Source organism: Leptosomus discolor, chromosome 1 (genome assembly GCF_034619465.1).
Source record: "Leptosomus discolor isolate bLepDis1 chromosome 1, bLepDis1.hap2, whole genome shotgun sequence".
In the NCBI taxonomy this organism is placed as follows: domain Eukaryota; kingdom Metazoa; phylum Chordata; class Aves; order Leptosomiformes; family Leptosomidae; genus Leptosomus; species Leptosomus discolor.
In genome coordinates, this window is record NC_141391.1 from 211775720 (window position 1) to 211796324 (window position 20605).

Here is a 20605-nt window from a genome sequence, read left to right on the forward strand (position 1 = left end):
CCACTTAATTTCTTTGAGGAAGGGAAGGTCTTCTGTATTGTCTGCCGAGCTGGACTTAGCCTGGGATGCTCAGAAATCTTTTGATACTTTTCTGCCTCATATTTCTGACAGGAAAAAACTTGACATCTAATTTTATCCTTCATATCCTTGCTGACTTCTCCACCACTGCAAAATATAGTCGGATTCTGTACTGGGACCTGCTGGATTCTGTAGCAGTTAGACTTTGGTCTCTTCCCACCCTTCTTGTTCACAGATGTTTTTCCATTCCTATTCAGACTACTCAATGCTATTAATTAACGCCATTTGAGATTAATCAAATGGATGGATGGAGATTAATCACCCACCAGTTTAACAGCAAAGCATGCCATCAGGTGCTGTAGACCTAACTGTGGTCCAGCTTAGCCTACTGCAGCAGGAACCAAAATCAAGGTGTGTTTCTCCCCTATAAGGGGTTTTCTGCATCGCTGCATTGCCTGTGCTCTGCGGCCGGTCAGCACTGCATGGCTCTTTTGCAGGTGCCAGATGTGTGCCAGGAGCACAGTGACGCTTTTTCGGCAGCAGCTGTAGGATTTGGCACCGGGCATTGCAAACCGGGCCCTGGGCATGAATCCCCATCAGGCCTGGGATGCAGAGGAAAGGGGGTTTCCTCTGTCTCAGCCACAGCACAGGCTGGGAAAAACATCTCACACAGCACCCAGAAGGCAGATCCCACCTCAGCCGTGGGAGGAACTGTGCCCATGACAACAAGAGAAACCACAGCTTCCATATAGAACCGTGGGGGCTGTGGCTGGTGGCATGTCCTTGTCAAGGAGCCGAGGTTGGCAGGCAGAGGTGGCAGAGGCAGATAGCAGTGCCATCCAAAATCCATCCCGAATAGCAGGTGCTTTCGGTTCCAGAATAGTGCAGGGTATAGTCTAGAAATGACCACTTCAGTCCCCAGTGAAGTAAGCACTGACTGGCAATACCATAAACTATTAGCATTCTTTTTTGGTTCTGCAACTTAAAATAATCTCCTGTAATTGTAAAGTTTACATCCCTTCATTCCATGATATAAAAATCTCTACAGATGGACAGAAAAGAATAAAAGAAATGCTTGGAAGCCAGAGATTAAATAAGCTTCATTGCAAAGGACGCAGTTCTGTCTTCCAAATGATCCCTTCACTGCCATGTCTCCTTCCCTGACATTCAGAAAAAATATATACCACAAGCATCTGACGTCATCGGGCAGCTTGCAAATCTCAGTTATAGCATATAACAAACAAGGCAGCAGGCCAAGTCCCATTGTGGTGTAGAGCCTGAGTCCTGCTCAGTCAAATGAGCCTCTTTGTACAGGAGCTTAATTTGGCCCAGGAGCAGGGAAGCTGGGTCAGACTGGCAGGATAAGTCTCTTCCATGGAAAACGGTAATGGAAAGTAAGCCAACTTTTACAGAAAAATGTCTTATCATAATACTGGAAACTCAAACGTAAACAGTTTGAGTAAACTTTTTCAGTTTTCAATCAAATACAAGACTTCTTTGCTGTGGGGTCTGGGTCTTTTTCCCAAGCGAAAGCCCTTTTTCTCCACAAGAAAGAGTGCTTTTCTCTCAAAAATGCACCAAGCTAAAAACTCATTATTTTTTTAGTGCAGAAACTTTTCCAATTGAATCATTATTCTTTTGGCCAAACTAAAAATGAAGGTCCCTTTTCAGTTCTTGTTTTAAACACCTGCTTGCACAAAGCCGAACCTCCTGGCAGTGAGGACTGCAGCCTGGGGGTCAAGGAGAAAATGGGGATCCCACGAATTTGCTCGGCTGCTGTGGCAGGAGCTTTCCGGGGATGTCGTCTACTCACAATCTTTCCGCGTGGCTGCGTCGGGAAGTGGCGTGGCGAGGCTGAGGGTGCTCGACACGCTGGCGCTCGCGCTGTCCAGGCTGCTGCCGAGGTGTAACCGTCTCATGTGTCGCACCACCGCTGTGGCATTGAACGCTTGCTGGAGAAAAAAACAAAACAAGAAAGAAAGAAAGAATAAAAAAATCAGAGGTGGAAGGGTTACCTCTGCTCCTCTCCTGGCTGCTCAGAGTCATCAGCAGTGAATGAGCCCATCATCTTCCAAACTTTTCCCAGTTTCTAGTTTCTAAGCTAAAAACAGCAATATCAAATCATACGCATTTCTGCCCTGGTCCTGCTCCCCGTCGTTCCTTCTAGCACTGAGCTGGGATGCAGCAGTCTACAGGGGAAGTCACATTTGACATATCCTTCTGTGCACCAACACACAGGGTGTCCACATTGCTTCATGTCCCCCCCGTGGTGCTGACCCCATCTCCACATACAGTAGCCATGGGTGCCTCAGCTATGAGCAGCCCCAGCCCCATTTCTCACACTCATTATGTTTAAATACTTGGTTAGTTGCATCCTCTATAAAAGGCCCTGCAGGGCAATGTAACCTAAGTCTGGATCAACTATTTTGACCAAAATTTTGGGCCATAAAAGCACTAACACGCTGAAAGGGTGGCCATATAGCCGCTGCATTAGCGGAGTTATGTGTCTAAGCGTCCTCCCTGAGGACAGGTCACTTACTCTCCATTTGCTTTTTGCAAAGTTCTTCCGGATCTGAGCGCTGACCGACTCATGGATGTTTTTGTTGAGCGCTGTATCACCAGCGATCCTGAAAGGGACAAACAAGATAAAATTTAAGAGATCTTTTGCTCTCCTTGAATGCTTTTTCTTCTTCTCCTCAACAGAGAAGGCTGGTCCAAGGTGTGATTGCTCCTGCAGTGATGATGATTTCATTCACACAAGGCTCAAACTTCCCAACGCTGTCTCTGCTGGCAGCAGTGGTGGAAAATCTGGGGCAATAAAAGCAAGCATAGATAAGGCTTGTAGGTCTGGCAGCTACAAAGAGGTATGACCTTATTTTGTTGGTGGGCGGCTGCTTTCTATCACCATTACAGCCCTAGATGAAAACATTCTACCTTTTTTTTTCTTTACATCTAAAAATTTAACATCAACAGGCTGAGACTACTTTTAGTCTCAGCCATACAGCAGCTTCCAGAGCCACTCCAACCTGTCTGATTTCTGTTTGCACTGGACATTTTCCTGCCACCCTGCAATGTACATAGTCATTCATCATGATTAATGTAGATTTACAGTAAAGCAGATACATGGACACTCACTAAAGCAGCACAGGCTGCACAAATAGCTTAAGCTGAACAACATTCAACCTAAAAACTTGACTGATCTTGTGCAGTTTCTTTAACACATAAAGACACATTCGAATCTCCACTAAACACAATTATTTCAAAGGAATTTTATTGATTCATTTAACTCCTCAAGGCATGAGATCTGTTGGGAGAGTAGGCACCATGGTGAACCGATGTTGGGCCATGTGCTGGGGTAATTAGTGCTATCAAACATAGCTGATGCCAGGAAGCAAAGATTGCCTCCCAGATTGTATGTGATGTTTTCAGAAATGAATCTTTTAGCCACAGTGTAGAAAACCAGTGCTCATTAGCAACAAAAAATTGTAAGAAATTGAATAGGCCATTAGGCCTAGAGCCTCTCAGTCTGGGGACCTCCAATAAAATAATCAGAAGGTCTGGGGGACTCAGCAGCCATCTAGTCCTTCCCTCCATCCCAGCTCTGTCAAAATAATTTCGACAGATATTTGGCTAACCAGTCCTTAAAGATCTCCAGAAGATGGAGACTTTTCAGGAAACCTATTCCAGTGCCCCACTATCTCCCAGAAGACACGGAAAATAGTTTATTCCCTTTGTCTTTGAAGCATCCTTTCACATATTTGAAGACTGTTATCATGTCTTCTCTCTGTCTACTCTTCTCCAGACTAAACAGATTCTTTCAGTGTTTCTTCATAACTCATATTTTCTAATCCTCTGATCTAGTGAGCTTCTCTGGACTTTCTCCAACTAGTCCACATCTTCTTTAGAGGGCGGTACCCAAACTGTCTGCTGTTTTCCAACTAAGGCAGCAGAATGGCAGCATTGCTTTGTGTTTCTTAAAAGATGAAACTCTGCTTACATACCCCAGCCTGTTGTTTCAATTTATGTGTCCCGTGAATTGCAGACATTCCTTTGATTTTGCCCAGATCATTCCAAACTGTAACCCTGTTCTTCAAAGGATATGCACCATTTTCTACCTTTGTGTCAATGGCACATCTAAGAAATGCTCTCTGGGACCCGTCTTCTCCAAATTGCTCCCCTCCTTCCTGCTGGCAACACTCACCCAGGATGTCAGAGAGATGAGAGGAACTACTTATTCTTGGGAGGAAAGTGAGGAACTAAACCCCCATCTCTCAAGAGTGGAGAGCCACCAATCCCATCCTGTTGTAACTGAGCCAATCTATATTGAGTCATTCAAGAGTACTGGAGCCAGCAGGATTGTGGGCAGGAAGGAGGAGGATTTCCATTCAGGGTAGCCTGCCTCCAACCGGGAAGGGCACTTGTCTGACCGCCACTGCTACATGACCTCTATCTCAAGTAGAGAGAACGGGTATCATGAGCAAAAGCATGGTTCCCAAATGGCATCTGACATCCTCTCTTGGGTCACTACGCTGTTGATGGAGAAGGGGAGGTGTTTGACTGAAAACTGGAAGATCTTCAGATCTTCCTCTGAAGAGGATTCACAGGGTCACAGAATGGCAGGGGTTGGAAGGGAGCTCTGGAGATCATCTAGTCCAACCCCCTGCTAAAGCAGGTTTGCCTATAGCAGGTTGCCCAGGATGGCATCCAGGCAGGTTTTGAATATCTCCAGAGAAGGAGACTCCACAACTCCACAATCAGATTCCTTCTAATTACCTCTCCCACAGGGATGCATGTTGGTCTGGATTTCCCACTGGGGCCAAGCAGCTGAAAGCTTGCTGAGGCAGCATCTAGGTTAAGCATCATGTTCACTGCTCCATCCTCTGTCCCTCACAGGGAACATTGCCAGGCCCAGCACAGACCCTTTGGATACAAAGCCCACCTGGCCTTGCACTCACCATAACAGTGCATTTTCCATATTTTTCTAGCATGAAATCATCATGTGAAGCAGCTCCTACAGCTTTACCACAGTGACTCCAAGATGTCGTGAGCACTCTGCTCTGTCCAAGAACACCTCCTTGGTGAAGGCAGGTGCCCTTGACATGTACCACCTGGGAGCACTGACCATCATACTACAATCCGCAGAAGAAAACTGAGCCAAATGCTTAATATGTGGTGAGCTACAAGCCAAAGTAGCCGTTCAGTAACTGATCAAAAAGACCAAGCCTCAAAGAGAAAATTTACATTTGCAAAAAACATTTTTCCTCCAAAGCTAATGAAGCGTTTTGCTTTATGAACAAGTTTGTTAACAAGCTGTATAAGCACAGATCACATTTACCACTTGTCAAATTTTATTTTGGAAACAGGGACAGAACAAGTTCTTAGGGTATGATACCCTTGCCAGCTCTTCCAGAAGATCTTTCCTGCCAGGCTCCACAAGGACTTGCAAATGCATTTTTGCTATATGAAACTTTTCATCAGGCGTGTAGCTCAAATACAGGCTATATACTTTTTTTAGTTTAGGGATCATATTCTGAAATGCAAGTGGTTTCAATAAGAAACTGCTGGTTCAAATAGTTCACAAACTGTCTTCTACCACCACTAACTCTATGCTCACTAGACAATTCTCATAATTCCAGAAAAAAAGTCTTGGTATTTGGGTGTTTCCCAAACAGGCAGAATAGCACTTGTTTACTTCACAAGGGGACGGACACCCTGTGAAGGCCTCAGATGCTACAGTGGTGGGGACCATCCTACATCTAAGTTCTCCTCAGCAGCACTAGCACCTTTCAGATGCTAGTTTTTAATCAGAGCAAAACAACAGCAGTGCTGGCGCTCATTTAGCACAGCAGGATCCGTTCAAACACGTGCTAATATGCTGAACAGTGAGGCTCAAAACGCAGCCCCAGCTGCCAAAGCCGGGTGTGAGATTGTTCTCCAAGCCACCTCCAAAGAACTATCCTGTTAATGGTGCAATGCTGTAACGTGAGGGCTGTGCTTTTATGTTGTATTTTGCACTTGGAGGATCTTGAAACTTTTACAAAATACTTGTAGTGTTATAGTGTTTATAGTATAGTTTTACTTCTAGGAAACAAAAGAAATATTAACATCCATGTCGGTGTTTTTCTGCAGATGTGGTGGTTTAAGGACACAGGCAAGAGAGGTGGAGGTGAGCCGGCAGGTGTCATACCTTTTATACAATCAATTGGTAGAGTTTGAAAAATGAGATAAGCTTTTAGGCACGCAAACCTACCCCAAGGAGGGTATCGTGAGCATCATAATATCGATACTGAATTCATTTAATCACAAACTTTAGTTCCCACGCTGAGAAGACAATGCATGAAGTTTAATAGAGATACTGGTTTTAGAGTACATTATAATCACCCTTCCACCCTTCCCTAACTCTCCAAGTCCACAGGCTATAAACCGTCTTTCTTTTCTTTAGGGCAAAAAACCCCATCTTTCTTTTTTCCTCCCTCCCCTGTGCCACATACCCTTCCTACAGGAATCAACTCCATTTTCCCTGAGAGACAGCCATCTTCTGTTTCAGAGGTGATCAAACTGATGCATACCTAGTCAAACCCTGAGCAATAGTTTTTGGGATGGCATTACCTTTGAAGTTAACTGTGTCAGCACTGAAGCTTGCTCTCAGCAACTATACCAGTCGGCCCAGTAGAAGATATTACTTCTACCTACCACAGGCCTATGCAAAAGTCAAATTAAACAAATCTGAATAATGAATGATTCGCTATCATGCTGAGCATCACCCAGAACCAAGCAAGGACTGATTAGCCTAACTGGAACTGGTCTTTTCACTCGGGGTCCCCATTTTGCAGCACCTGAAAGCAGCTACATCCTAACAATGGTTTGGGAAACTTCATGTGGAAGCTGGTCTTACACCCAGTTGTAAACATGTAAGTGTCTCAACACACATAATTGGATACCAAGGGCCACAATCTGACGACTCTCTGTCACGAATACATCCACTGAAGCTAAAAGAAGGGTATTTCTCATGAACAACTGTAACAAATCTAGCCCTGCACATGAGAGGAATCTAATCTAATGATCAAGCATTATTTCATAGTATCCAATTTATTTTAGCTCTCTATCTGGGTTCAAAGCTATCACAGCAATTTATCTGGCCGTACCACTTCTAAGCTTTGAGAGGAACCTCCAACAAAGACAAAACCAGTAAATTTCCTTTGGACGGTTCTTTGTTAGCATACTGCAAGCATATGTCTCTCGCATCCTCCCTGCCCACAATGGCAGGCAGAGTCTTTCATCTACCGTTATTTTCTGAACCTTCATAGTGAAGGCAGCCAACTCAAACGCTGTGCTGGCCAAACAGTCCTTGGAAATACTCTTGAGTATGATGACAGGAAACATGGAGTTAGCTGTAATAGATAATGCTGAAGGATCATAACTCTTCTATACATACACACACACATATATATATATACACGCACACATACACACATGCATGAGTATAAATACACACACGCACATACTATATCAGTGATGCTCCAAAATAAATAGAGTGCAGGGACAAACTTGATAAGAGTTTGATTTAATGTTGTAAATATCAGCAGTTCCCTTCAGGGAGCCCTTTTCACACTTCAAACAACATTGTCTGAGAACTGAGCTCTTTGTAAACTATGTCCTTTCCCTGGATGGAAATTATTATCTGGCTTGTGCTCTCTGGCACATAATAAACACTCAGGGTCATGGTCACAATTTGCAGAGGCTCAATTCTTGCCAAAGCTTTGCAATTTGTCGGCATAAGCTGGGATGGACGTCGGCACGTCCCAAGTACCCACTCTCCCTCTGCACAAGTAGTGGGGAAAGGCAAGGGCCGCACTCAGACCCACAGACACAGGTGTCTAATTCAGGTGGCACAACTTCCTTCTCCCCTATACAGTCTATACAGGGAGGCAATACATACGTCACCCTTTAATTTCTATGTCCTCAGTTGCCTTCAATGCCATAACCAGTTTCAGCACACGGCTCGAAATCCCATTTAAGGTCACTTGGGTAACGCATGACAAAGTAAATTCATGGCAACACCTTCCAATTCCTATACTAGCTCCCTAACTGCTGGACCTTCTCCTTGCCCTCTGAGGGCTGTTTTCTTTCCCTCTGACCGGAGCCTGGAGGCTGAATTTGGGGCTGCAGGACCCAGCTTGACCTGACGGGGAGTGCAGTGTGATCCTAAAGCTGGGAAAAAACAGGTCCTCGTGTTTCTGCTGCTCACCCTTAATCACTTCAGCCTGAGCAACTGCCCAAAACAGGATGTGGGTTCTGACCTGGCAATATATTTAATAAACTTAATTGCTGTCATTAATATGAGCTAGGGAAACACTAAAACGTATCAAGCTGCAGCAAAATTACCCCACTCTTTTGTTACCTTCATTTTCCACGTCCTTTTCAAAAAGTCACAGTGGAACAACTAGGCAGAACATTGCACCTTTGCAACACACCATAAACAGTGCAAACCTCAGTGAAAGATATGCTATAAAATAAATAACTTTTCCAGTGGAAAGCATAAATCATCTGTATATTAAACTGCAGAAATCTGTATAAATTGACAGATTGTACAGGCTGGGGTGTAATCATTATACCAACAAGTCTTACATATTGTACTGTTTCAGCTGCCATACTTCACTGCAGTTATTAGCCTCCTTTTCTGCCAACTCCGAGTTTAACATACCGTCCCCCTGCCAAGGCCATTTGATTATAAATAGCAAAACATCACGTAAATGCAGGCATGTGGGGAGCAGATACAGCACAGAAAAGTGGGCCATTCGGAAGAAGTATTTACTTTTTTTGGGGTCTGATCCTGTACAAACATTTAGTCATGTGAATAGCTGGCTATTCTAGAGCAGTTTCCCAAAATTCAAAGAGGTTATTAACTTTAAAGGCACAAACATAATCTCTTGCAAGATCCAGTTCTTTTGTTTGAAAGTTTTAAATAAAAACCTAGTCACTAAAATAAGAGGTATATTTTGGAATCAATTTGTTCTTCACAAAAGTTACACATTGAAACAACAAAATCTCATGGCCAGGTAGCCATCTCATGCACAGCTACCTATTTTCGTCATGATCAGATTATATATTTCATCATGATTTGATAGATTTCTTCCTAATTTGCGTCTGATCTGATACTGCAGGGGCAAATTTCACCCAAGTAAGAAAAAGGGAAAGCTGGAAAATGTCACTACATGGAGCCACTTCATCATATATATACGTCTTTTTTTTGCCCATTTGCACAGCACCAGTGACTTGGGTAGACATTCTGTATTCCACTGGCGAGACAAGGAGACAAATTGCAACTCTGAAGTCAGTGGCAAAACTCCTCCATTGACCTCACTGGAATCAGGATTTCACTTCATGCGAACTCTGGGGTTCGAAGATGCTTCTCCAGTTACCTTGCTCTACAGAACCAGTTGTACAGGCAAAAAACCACCTTTTATGAGATGCCATTAAGGGCTACTTGAAGTGCAAGCACTCTGCAGGAGAGTATCACTTATCGGATCGCTTGAAGTCTGCTCCAGCCAACTCTTCTCACTAAGCCAGTAGTCTTACGTACTTCACTACTTTTGATGACACACAAAGAAAACAGTACATAGGCACTATGGAAAGGGATATTGCTAATGGGGATGTATGCTGAAAAACACATGCTCATGGGAAAAGGTGGTATAGGATGCCCCCATTATAAAAGTCGTGGTACCTTCTCTCTGTTGGCTGAACACATGCACCCTTATGTCAATGCTGCAACACTGAATGCAACCACGAGAGAGAGGAGCTCAAGCCTTGTTGGAAACTTAAATATGACTAGGTGGAGAGAAGGACGTAGCTGACCACTGAGAACAAGCACAGCGCTCTCCTCCTCCTCCACCAAAAAGGCCTCCCTCTCCTTCAAAGGGGATGGGAGGATGCCATTGCAACAGATATAATGGCTAGAATGAGAAAAGAAGCAGTAAAATCCTCATTATTTCCTGGCATAAGCAGTCTGGATGGAAAATGCTTCTTGAGCAATGGCTTGGCAAAAGGAGATCCTATCACTAACTCTGAAATAACAGATAATATCCGTGTGAGTAGCCTTGATTATCTGAAAAGTTATTTTAGTAGCATTTATCACTACAGGATCCAAACCCTTCAAAAAATCACTGCACCACTCTCCAGAGAGGTCTATAACTGCAACATTTATGCTACAGGAAGCTTTTCAGAGCAAGGAAGAATGAGATATCGAGTTTTGCTCAAGAGTGCACTGAGGAGGACACAGGCAGATCTGAAGCCATATCTTTGTAAACCTCCATGCTTTGCTTTCACTATACAAGTGTCCTTCTGTAATCCACTGGCACATATATTCAGAGAGTTGTTGTCAATGAGGTGGATTGTGAATTGGTTGAAGGAAAGAAGTCAGAGAGTTGTGGTCAATGGGACAGAGTCTAGTTGGAGGCCTGTATCTAGTGGAGTCCCTCAGAAGTCAGTACTGGGACCAGTACTATTCAATATATTCATCAATGACCCAGACGAGGGAATAGAGGGTGCTGTCAGCAAGCTTGCTGATGACACAAAACTGGGAGGAGTGGCTGACGCACCAGAAAGCTGTGCTGCTGTTCAGAGAGAACTGGACAGGCTGGAGAGTTGGGCGGGGAGAAATTTAATGAAATACAACAAGGGCAAGTGTAGAGTCTTGCATCTGGGAAAGAACAGCCTCATGTACCAGTACAGGTTGGGGACTGAGCTGTCAGAGAGTAGCGTAGGGGAAAGGGACCTGGGGGTCCTGGTGGACAGCAGGATGGCCGTGAGCCAGCCATGTGCCCTTGTGGCCAAGAAGGTCAATGGCATCCTGGGTTGTATTAGAAGGGCTGTGGTCAGTAGGTCGAGAGAGGTTCTCCTCCCCCTCTACTCTGCCCTAGTGAGACCCTATCTGGAATAGTGTGTCCAGTTCTGGGCCCCTCAGTTCCAGAAGGACAGGGAACTGCTGGAAAGAGTCCAGCACAGAGCCACAAAGGGGATGAAGGGGGTGGAACATCTCCCTTGTGATAAAAGGCTGAGGGAGCTGGGTCTCTTTAGCTTGGAGAAGAGGAGACTGAGGGGTGACCTTATTAATATCTGTAAATACGTAAAGGGCAGGTGTCAGGAGGATGGAGCCGGGCTCTTCTTGGTGATGTCCAATGATAGGACAAGGGACAGCAAGGTGCAAGCTGGAGCACAGGAGGTTCCACATCAACATAAGGAAAAAACCTTTTCTCTGTGAGGGTGACAGAGCCCTGGAACAGGCTGCCCAGAGAGGTTGTGCCCAGAGGTTCTCTGGAGACGTTCAAAACCCACCTGGACACGTTCCTATGTGATCTACTCTGGGTGGTCCTGCTCTGGCAGGGGGGTTGGACTAGGTGATCGTCCGAGGTCCCTTCCAACCCCTACTGTTCTGTGATTCTGTGATATTGTCTCTATGTCAAAGGGAGGTGGATTTGGGATGTGGGGTGGAAACATGGTGAATATTTTAACCCTCCCTACTGTGATGCCATTTGCATGTCTGACATCTCAAAGGCTGATCCTGCACCGTGCTTTATATGTCTGGGAGGCGGCCCTGCAAATGAACCACTGCCTTGCAAAGATAGCCTGGCAGAAGAAATCCCCTGCCACAGAAATGTGGGAAAACCCTTTTCTGGGGGTTGTTTTTCAATGGTCAGTTGGATTCTGTAGAAAATATCAAAAATTACGGATCAGTCTGTGAGTTTCCATTGGCCCCCAGCCATGACATGCAAAAGAAAAAAAAGAAAAAAAAAAAGGAATGAAAACACTTTTTATCATTTTGTTCCTTTAGGAGGGCCCAGAAGCTGCGTGTCTTACAAGTGCCACGTTTCTTTGTTGCGCTCCAGCAACCAACACAGATGTAGCAGGGCCAAGAGCTGGATGCTCACATTTTGTGTATCTTGGATGTAAGGCTTTGGAAAATCTGCCTCTGAGTAAAACAAATGTTCACCTCATTCTCTGCTGGGAGTTGCATTCTCGTTGTTTATCCTGTGTTTCTAGTATTGACTTTTGTAACTTGTTTAATTTCCTGAGGCTCAGGTCAGTATCATTTAGAAGTGTATTTTTTTTTTTCATCTCACATAAGCTGGATTTAATTTCCCAAATTTCCTTTTTGTCACACAGACAATGCAGTTATTGATGGGACACTGGAAAAAGGGCAGGCTCAGGTCTTGACTTCTCCTCATCTCTCATTTGTATTGATGCCAGCCACTGATGCAGCTAATAACCATCTGCAAAATGTATCTCACTGTCATTGGCACTGAGGATGAAAAGCAAGGACCTCGCTTTTCTCAATGATTTACATTCTGCATCCCAAGCCTTTCCTAAAACTTTTTAATTGTAAAGGCTAAGCATCAATCTTCCCTTTAGCCTAATTTGTAATCATAGTGACAAGCTGCAGTCAGACATTGGTACATCATTACCACTATGAAGAAATCAGTGCCATCTCACTGTATTTCTACCACTTTTGTAGTCATCACTTACTAAATGCCTTCATGAGTGCCAAATCGTTAATTAACGATGGGGTAATTCATCAGGCTGTGTATTGGTAAAACTTCATCAACAAGTAAGCCAGAATGGTAAAAACCTTTGAAAGGATTTACTTCCCATCTAGTCCCAGGAGTGAAAGCAGCAGTGAGATGAGACAAACCAGTGACTGTCAGAGAGAGGAGCATAAACCCCTTGAAGCCAAACTGAATTATTTGTTCTAACGCTACAGCCATTAAGTTTTACTCTGCTTTGAAATTTAACATGATTTTTAAGTTGGGTACCAAGTTCTGTTCCTTCAGAGCTAGAACGGTCAAGGAATGTGTCCAAAACCCATGTCCTCTGAGGAAGCAGAGGCGACCAAAGCCCCACTGATAAAGCTCCCCAGACTCAGAGGGACGCAGACTCCATCCTCTGAATGAATGTCTCCAACCCCCAGCAGAAAGCAGCACTACCTTAAAACTCCCTGACAACTTCTATGCCCATGCTTTTCTTACCACGCATTTTATACTCAACTACACTACTCGAGGCTGATCCCTGGGCTCAAATTGCATCTCCAGGACAGTTCTGCAGCCCATCAAGCTGTTGAGCTAGTTACAACACTGGCCCAGTTGCTTTTTCTGAAGGGCTATGGACACTGAGGAAAACTTTTGCTCCCCTGCAAATGCATTTATCCAGCCAGTGCTCCAGAAATTGCAAAAGGAAATGGCATTTGTGGTAATTGTGATAGCGTAAAAACACAGTCTAATGCACCCCTGGGGTGAAAATGTCATGCCATTGACTCCTTTCTGTGGCAGCTATTATAACAACCAAAATAATATCTCACTTCATTTATAATGAGATCCCTGCTCTAAAAGACTAACATCCAAAGCACATTTTTGGGTGCAGCTAGTAGTGTGGGGTGATGCTAAATCACTCAGGGCTGGTCCAAAGTACATGAGCCACTATTGTTTCAGTTACATAATCCTTGGGTAACGGTGAAGTCACCCACGTGCAAAGACATCATCTAATTTAAAGCATTTAAAGAGGTCTAAACTATGAATACAGTCAGACCAGGTACTTTTCTTTAGTCTCTGTAGAGAGATAGCATTGCTATAGCCAATTCAGACTCAGCTTATCCCTCTCTAGGGTTTTATATCTCTTCCATTCAACAAGAGAGGGTAAACAGCATGAAATCAGGGCCTTACTGCAAGCAGGTGGTGGACTATCATCTGTGAAGCACAGATGAGGACTTCCTATTTCATGGGATGCTCTTAAGTGCTCTGATGCTACCTTGGCAAAGACCTCATGAGCAGGTTGATAGCCAGCTTTCTGTACACCTGCAGAATTTGACCTTTTCCCCCCGTATATGATTTCTGGGTTCAATCATTTTGGCATATCCCACTGCTGCACACAGTCAGCATACATAATTCAGCATTTCACTGAAGCCTCACACAGATCCTCAACAGATTGGTGCATGAGATTAAAGTCCATCATGGCTTTCCAGGAAAATCTGGAGGACAAAGGTGGGGGTGGAAGAATAAAAGCACAGAGTTATTTAGTAGAGGTTAGTATACTACATGACAGAAAAAACACTTCCACCCATAAATGTAAAACGATGCTCTCTGTCCTGAGAGTTTCACAAAGCAGTGACTGTTGCTTACCATGGGTGCCGTGCTGCTTGCTCACAGGTGTATCTTTTATTAGGGTCCTTCTCCATCAAATTCCGAATGAAGTCTTTAGCTGTAAAAAAAAAAAAAGAGATAATAATTTAAAGCAATAGGGGTGATGCCCAGTTCTGCTGCAGGACAATCAGCCAACAGCATTGACTAGACTATCAAGTGCCATCTGGCCACAGCACCAGAAAACGGCCCTGGGTCACTTGTCATTTATTAGTATAGGTATAACCAAAGTGACTTAGGAATAAATCCAAACTATTTAGTATTGCAGATAAAAGCTGAAGGTGTCTACTCCTGCAGGTATATTTAGGAGTGGGATGGATAATTCAGAGTCAGCAGAGTTCAAGCCTGCCAGCTCCCGTCAGCCAAATGCCTCTGACCATCTTAGCGGTCTGAATATGGCCACATCTGTTGGAGATGCTGGTAGACTGCGTGGGAAAGGCAAGGAGGAGGTCAGAAGCCACAGTAAAAGGAGCTTCTCATTGCTTACTCCAAGCAATCACAGACATGGGCAGCTGTGAGGACATGTTGTGTATTTAAAAACAAGTTACAGATGAAAATGGACTCCCTTGAGCATGAGGTAGAGTGATTTTAATCGACACTATAATGTAAGGAAGGGAGATTGCAGCATGGCATGCATCCAGTAGTTTCAGGAAGGAGTAGCTGAAGGTGCCACAGCAAAGCCAAATATGGCAGGAAAATCTTTGTGCTGATTTAGGTGATAGCCTTTCCCCCAAAATGCAAAGGGGTATGCCAGCAGACCTTCATATTTTCTCTGAAAACCCTTATGGGCTTAAAAAAACTTGTAATCACATATATTTTTAGGCAATCTGTCACAATGATATCTGGACTGCAGATGTAAGTGGCATGAAAATGTTCTATGTGAGGATAACAGGATATATAATCATCTTTAAAATGAACCACTTATTTTTCTATCTCCCCTGCCTTAACCAGTAGTACTAATGAATCAGAAAACTGCATTTCTAGGGATGTTTTTGTATGATAAAATATTCCTAGAATTTATTTCTTGTCCTGCATGAAATGGCAAACAGTCCCCTGGGTTGTACAGAGCAAGGACACTGAGCTTGCGTGACCTCTTGGGGACCACACAGCACGTCAGTGGCACATGCAGGGTGCAATGCTGAACATGCCCCTGCTGTCACCTATAGCCACTGATGCTGGCAGACCATGAGCCACGCTGGAGCCAGAAGTCTTGAGGCATATTTGCCAGTAACATGTTTGTATACCTGCCTCTCTGCTGGACTGACTAGAGCAGGGACAGACAGGCGCTACAGGTTAAACGTCTTCTGCACTGGGTGGGGAACTGGGCAAGCATATGGGCAGCTATCTGGATCCAACAACGCAGACAGCGCTCCCAGTTTCTGAATCTGCTTACCCATCTCATTTGGAAGCCATTAATTTCTTGGGTTCTTTGCTGTATATACTGCAGACTTGCTTTGGACCTGTAGTGCAGCGTCAGTAACAGAGCCAAACTAGTTTGCCATCTTATTATTAATGACACGTAAACCATCTGGTTTTTATTTGGATATGATGGAGAAATTAAACTGCTTTGTCTTCTTGGGACAGTCTTCTGCTATCTTCAGCTTCTGTTCCAGCTATGTTTTAGTGCTTTGTGTGCAGCTGGACAGAACAGTACTTAATTTGCTCTCCTGAAGAAATAAACTCCCGTAACTATTTGAGCGGAAACAAATGCACATTCCCAACGGTCATCAGCTAAAAGGAGCTCCGCACATGGTGGAGGGTGCATTCTCATGCCCAGAGGAGGATATCTGCAACAGGCATGCATGCACGCATGGTTGTTGCAATTAAATGAGCAGTAGATTCTTACCGGACTCGGAGATGTCATCCCAATACGGAGAGTCAAACTCATACTCTGCCTTAAGGATCTGCTCGAAGAGTTTGGAGTCATTTTCATCATAGAAAGGGGGATACCCACAGAGCCTAATGGAGAACAAGAAAAGAGAGGTGTGACCCTCGGACCTGTCTCTGCCAAGAAGGCGTGAAAGAGGAAGGGAGAAGAAGGAGAAACTCTTTTAACTCTTTTAACTTTTAAAACTGTTTAAGACTTGCCCCAGTAAGTTTTCAAGCAGGCAAGCCCTACCATGAGAGAAGTTTGTTCAGGGACATGTAAACCCACTTCTGAAGATTGACACCATCCTGGACAAAGAGGAATTCTACATGGAAACCTGGTTCTGTTGATACTACACTGACTCATGTAGATACCCTGGCCTCCCTCTGCATGCTTTTGGGTGTTTAGCCAGAGGAATAACTTTATTACACAGCCATAAACCCTTCCGTCCTCTCAAATACATGTGGCAGAAGGTGCTTGCATGAGCTACACCCTACACGCACAGAGCACCAGTCCCTCTCATCCCTCAGCACAACCATTCCCCATCCAGGAGTCTTGTCTATACTGGCTTCAGCTCCTGGTTGTCCCTCTGGACTGTTCTCATCCAATACCTTACACAAGCCACTTACACTGGCTTTGTACTCTGCCAGATGGTGGAGAGGCAGTGCAGTGGCTCTGCAGACATGCAGCTGGCAAAGATACCCCTTCTTCAGGTTTTAATATCAGTTTGCAAAGTGTCATTTATCTCTGAGGCTGGCCCGAGGTCTAAGCAAAACCATCCCGCTCACAGTTAAACAGGCCTTCCTATCTCTATTGTCTCTGTACAGATAATGTCCCAATTTTTTCCTCTTATCTCTAGTCTATGGCATAAATTATTCTTTCACATACTTCATCGATACTGAAATTATCTTTTTCCTACAGTTTTCTTAAACCCTGAGTCAATCAGCCTCAATAAAGAATTTAATTTGAGAGAGCCAGCCACTATAAACAGACTGAAGATCTAGCTGAAACACTACACTGCAGCAACAATAAAGCAAGGGATGGGGGACTGTAAGAAATTAAATACTCAAGTTATTTATAACCCAAAGCCAGCCGGCTGCCCTGGAGGTTATTTGAACCAACTCAACACTTAAGGGTGAAAGGAGCAATGCGCGCTTGATAAATAATTTAAATGCTGAGTGAGATGCTGATCTGCATCAGATCCATAGTGGCCTGGAAGAACTCTACTGAAATATGCAGCATTATAACGAAACCATCGTGGTTCAACTGAATCAGAAATCTCCTTATCTTGCAAAGCAGATGAGCTAGTCCTCAGCTGTGTCCCACTGGATGACTGCCTTTATCAAAAGCAAGATAACCTCATGCCAGATGAGCGTTTATGTTCAGAGCAAGACTGCATACCTACTCAATGGACATGTGCTTGTGTATGGGGCTTGGTGCAGCAGCTCCTACATGAAACCCAGTGGTAGAAGTGACAAAGGAGAAGGGTCATTAAAAATGGTTCATTTAAGCAAACACCCAAAAGCCGCTATGCACCTGGATGATGGAGGAAAAACATCTCGTAACTGAATGCAGAAACCAGATCCACAACCAGCTCTACAGGTATCTATGAAGAACATTTACACAACCAGCTTTAATGTAATAAATATAAGTGCTTATGTCCCACAGTCTCGTGGGAGGATGCACACAAACTGATTTTCACCTTCCTCCTCTTTTGTCACAACCCTCAAGATTTTGTGTGCTTTTCTGAGGGGTTTGGAAAGGCTTGAGTTGACAAGTGCAGTGCACTAGCACTGCAACTATTAGGATGGCCACTGAGGTAGGGATGTCCAGGCTGGAGGAAAGCTGCTCCTCCAAAGGCACTCAGAGCCACCGCTCTGCCCTCTTCCCTGGGGGGAAACACTGGGCTCCGTATAAGAAGCCTGACAGCCCTTCATTAATTTCTTGCCTTCCTCAGCACTTTCCTTAAACAAAACCAAACTGCTCTGATAAAACATTTTAGGGCAAGCAGACAGTGCTGTGCATGCCGAGGCACTGGCAGGCTGCTCCGGAGAGAAAAATAACTCTCTTAAAATGTGAACTGTGCTAATTACCTTGGCAAAGGTACAAGAGCACAAGTTAGGGCTGCTGTGATTTATACACAGTCGTGGCAGCAAAAGGTAGGAGTGAACTGCTGAGCAGCGCAGAGCTGGAGGGCTATAACCCTGCAAGGCAGGGGAGCAGAGAGACGTGAACCCCAGCAAGAGCCCCAGCCTCTCCAGAGCCTTTCAATCCCTCTCCTATACACATCCAGCTCTTCCCCTGCTCCTTTGCATGGCTTGAGTATCTACACATGTCTGGGGTATCTACCTCTGTGTCTGGGAGATCACCGCAGCCCATCGCAGGGGTGCATGGTGAAAGGGCTGGTGTACGAGGAGTCTGCGCCATGCAGGAGGATGCCAGAGCTACTGGAAGCTGGGAACAAGGCAGAAAACAGACTCTTTTGGCACTGCTTTTCCCTTGCTGGTGAGAGCTTGAGAAGTGTTAGTCTCCATTACAGGTCATGGGCAGGGACATCCCTCCAAACCAGCCCCGTGCCTTAGAGCAGGCTGAGTGCAGGGCAAGCGCTGGTCCTGGCTCAGCCAAGGATGGGGATGAATCTCCTGCATAGCAGGACCCAAGGATGTTCCTCTAGGAGGCAAATCATTGAGGATCTACACCAGAAAGCATGTGAGAAGGGAAAAGCTCCTTAAGATAGAGGAGGTGGCATGTGGCAGGGGAACACCAGGGCATCGTGGCACTGCTTGGGTGGGGTTGGGAGCCAAATTATAGACAGTCTTGCTGTCCTTTCCCTTAAAATCAAAGTTTAGGAAGACAGAGAATTTTTAACATTACTTACTTTAATGTTTTAGAGTTACTGGATTTGCAGTAAGGGATTGGAAAGCCCCAGTAAATTAGCCTATCATGCAATTTATGGCTGGAGGAAATCTTGCTGGACTTCCAGCAACTGGGCTACCTTCCAAAGTCCATAATAGAGTTTTTATTTAATTCTTACAGAATCAAAATCCCACCAAATTCATTTCCATCTGCTGGGACATTTCTGTGTGAAAAAAATGACCTCACTATCAGAGGTTCTGCTGCTTTTCTTTAGATGTGCAGAAACACAAAAATAGCCCCTCTGTCTTCAATGTGAAAAAATCCCCCATTTGTCCTGGGGGAGCTTCGGGCAGCTATTAGTTGTCACCATTTTCTCGCAGTTTCACCAAATAAAAGCTTTTCAGAACTATTTAGCAACCTTATCACATCAGCAACAGATTTTTCGCTTAACCTCCTATTCCCAGTCTTGCCTTAAAAAGAATGGGATGCAGATAAGAAAAACACAGGTGGATGTCCAAAAGAAAGATATTGCCAGAAGTCATTTCGAGAAGCCATCAGGACACCATGAGAGGAATACCAGGAACATCTCCTCACCAGGCAGAGAAAGTAACCCCTGCAAGCTCTTGTTATATATTGGGAGTGATCCTAAAGGCTAGATACCCCATTTGCATGGTCAGTGTACAGCCTGTAACACAAAAGCCACTGGGATTGGTTCGACAACCAATTTTATAGCGAGATTAGAGCAAAGAATACAGTAAGTGCTCAAAGACCTGAGATGTATGGCGTGGGAAGTCATCCAAGTGCTATTTATAGGGATAAACACATGTATTTATTCTTATTTTGGGAACGGACCCTCATACTGGCTGACACTGGTGCCCTCATGAAACTGTGGACAAAGACGTATTAGCATGGGGAATAAAAAATGAGGATCAATCATTTGTGGTTGTCTTCTCAGTGTTTAACTGAGTTAATCTGAGCAATCCAACATGCCTGTGTACATTTTGCCAGCACTGCTTCTCCTTCCAGTACCAAACAAGTAAGTCCTCACTTTCTTGCTTAGGCTTGTGTGTGATGCCCAGCAGGTGAGGTGACTGACCAGCTTTTCCCAGGATGACGGTTGAAACTTCTTCTGGCATAATACACTTTGTACTGTCCCTGGTTAATCCTTGCATACAAACAGAATTGATGATTCATGAACATCTACTTGAAAATCAAAAGCAACCCAGAAGCAAAATGTGAAAGTATGACCCAAAATTTATGTCCAGTAATTTTCTTGTCCTAGCAGTGAATAGAATCAGAAGAAAATTCAGGGCAAAATGCATTCAGCCTACTGCAGAAGAGACAGGAGGTGTTTATAGTGACCTTCCAGTACTTAAATGGGGCCTACAGGAAAGGTGGGGAGGGACTATCAGGGAGGGTAGTGACAGGACGAGGGGTAACGGTTTCAAACTGAAAGAGGGGAGATTTAGATTAGGTATTAGGAAGAAGTTCTTCACTGTGGGGGTGGTGAGACACTGGCACAGGCTGCCCAGAGAAGCTGTGGCTGCCCCCTCCCTGGCAGTGTTCAAGGCCAGGTTGGATGGGGCTTGGAGCAACCCGGTCTAGTGGAAGGTGTCCCTGCCCATGGCAAGGGGGATGGAACTGGGTGATCTTTAAGGTCCCTTCCAGCCCAAACCAT

The 20605-nt window shown here is 44.6% G+C and overlaps 1 protein-coding gene across 1 annotated transcript in view; it reads right to left on the reverse strand.

Moving 5' to 3' along the window:
* CAMK1D (calcium/calmodulin dependent protein kinase ID) overlaps positions 1 to 20605 on the reverse strand; it is a 222704-nt gene that overhangs the window by 2092 nt on the left and 200007 nt on the right. Inside the window, exons 7-10 of the mRNA XM_086474695.1 lie at positions 16051 to 16163; positions 14187 to 14265; positions 2558 to 2645; positions 1832 to 1970 (exon numbers count right to left, since the gene is read on the reverse strand). Of these exons, the coding sequence (XP_086330821.1) occupies positions 1832 to 1970; positions 2558 to 2645; positions 14187 to 14265; positions 16051 to 16163 (419 nt within the window). The remainder of the gene's footprint in view (positions 1 to 1831; positions 1971 to 2557; positions 2646 to 14186; positions 14266 to 16050; positions 16164 to 20605) is intronic.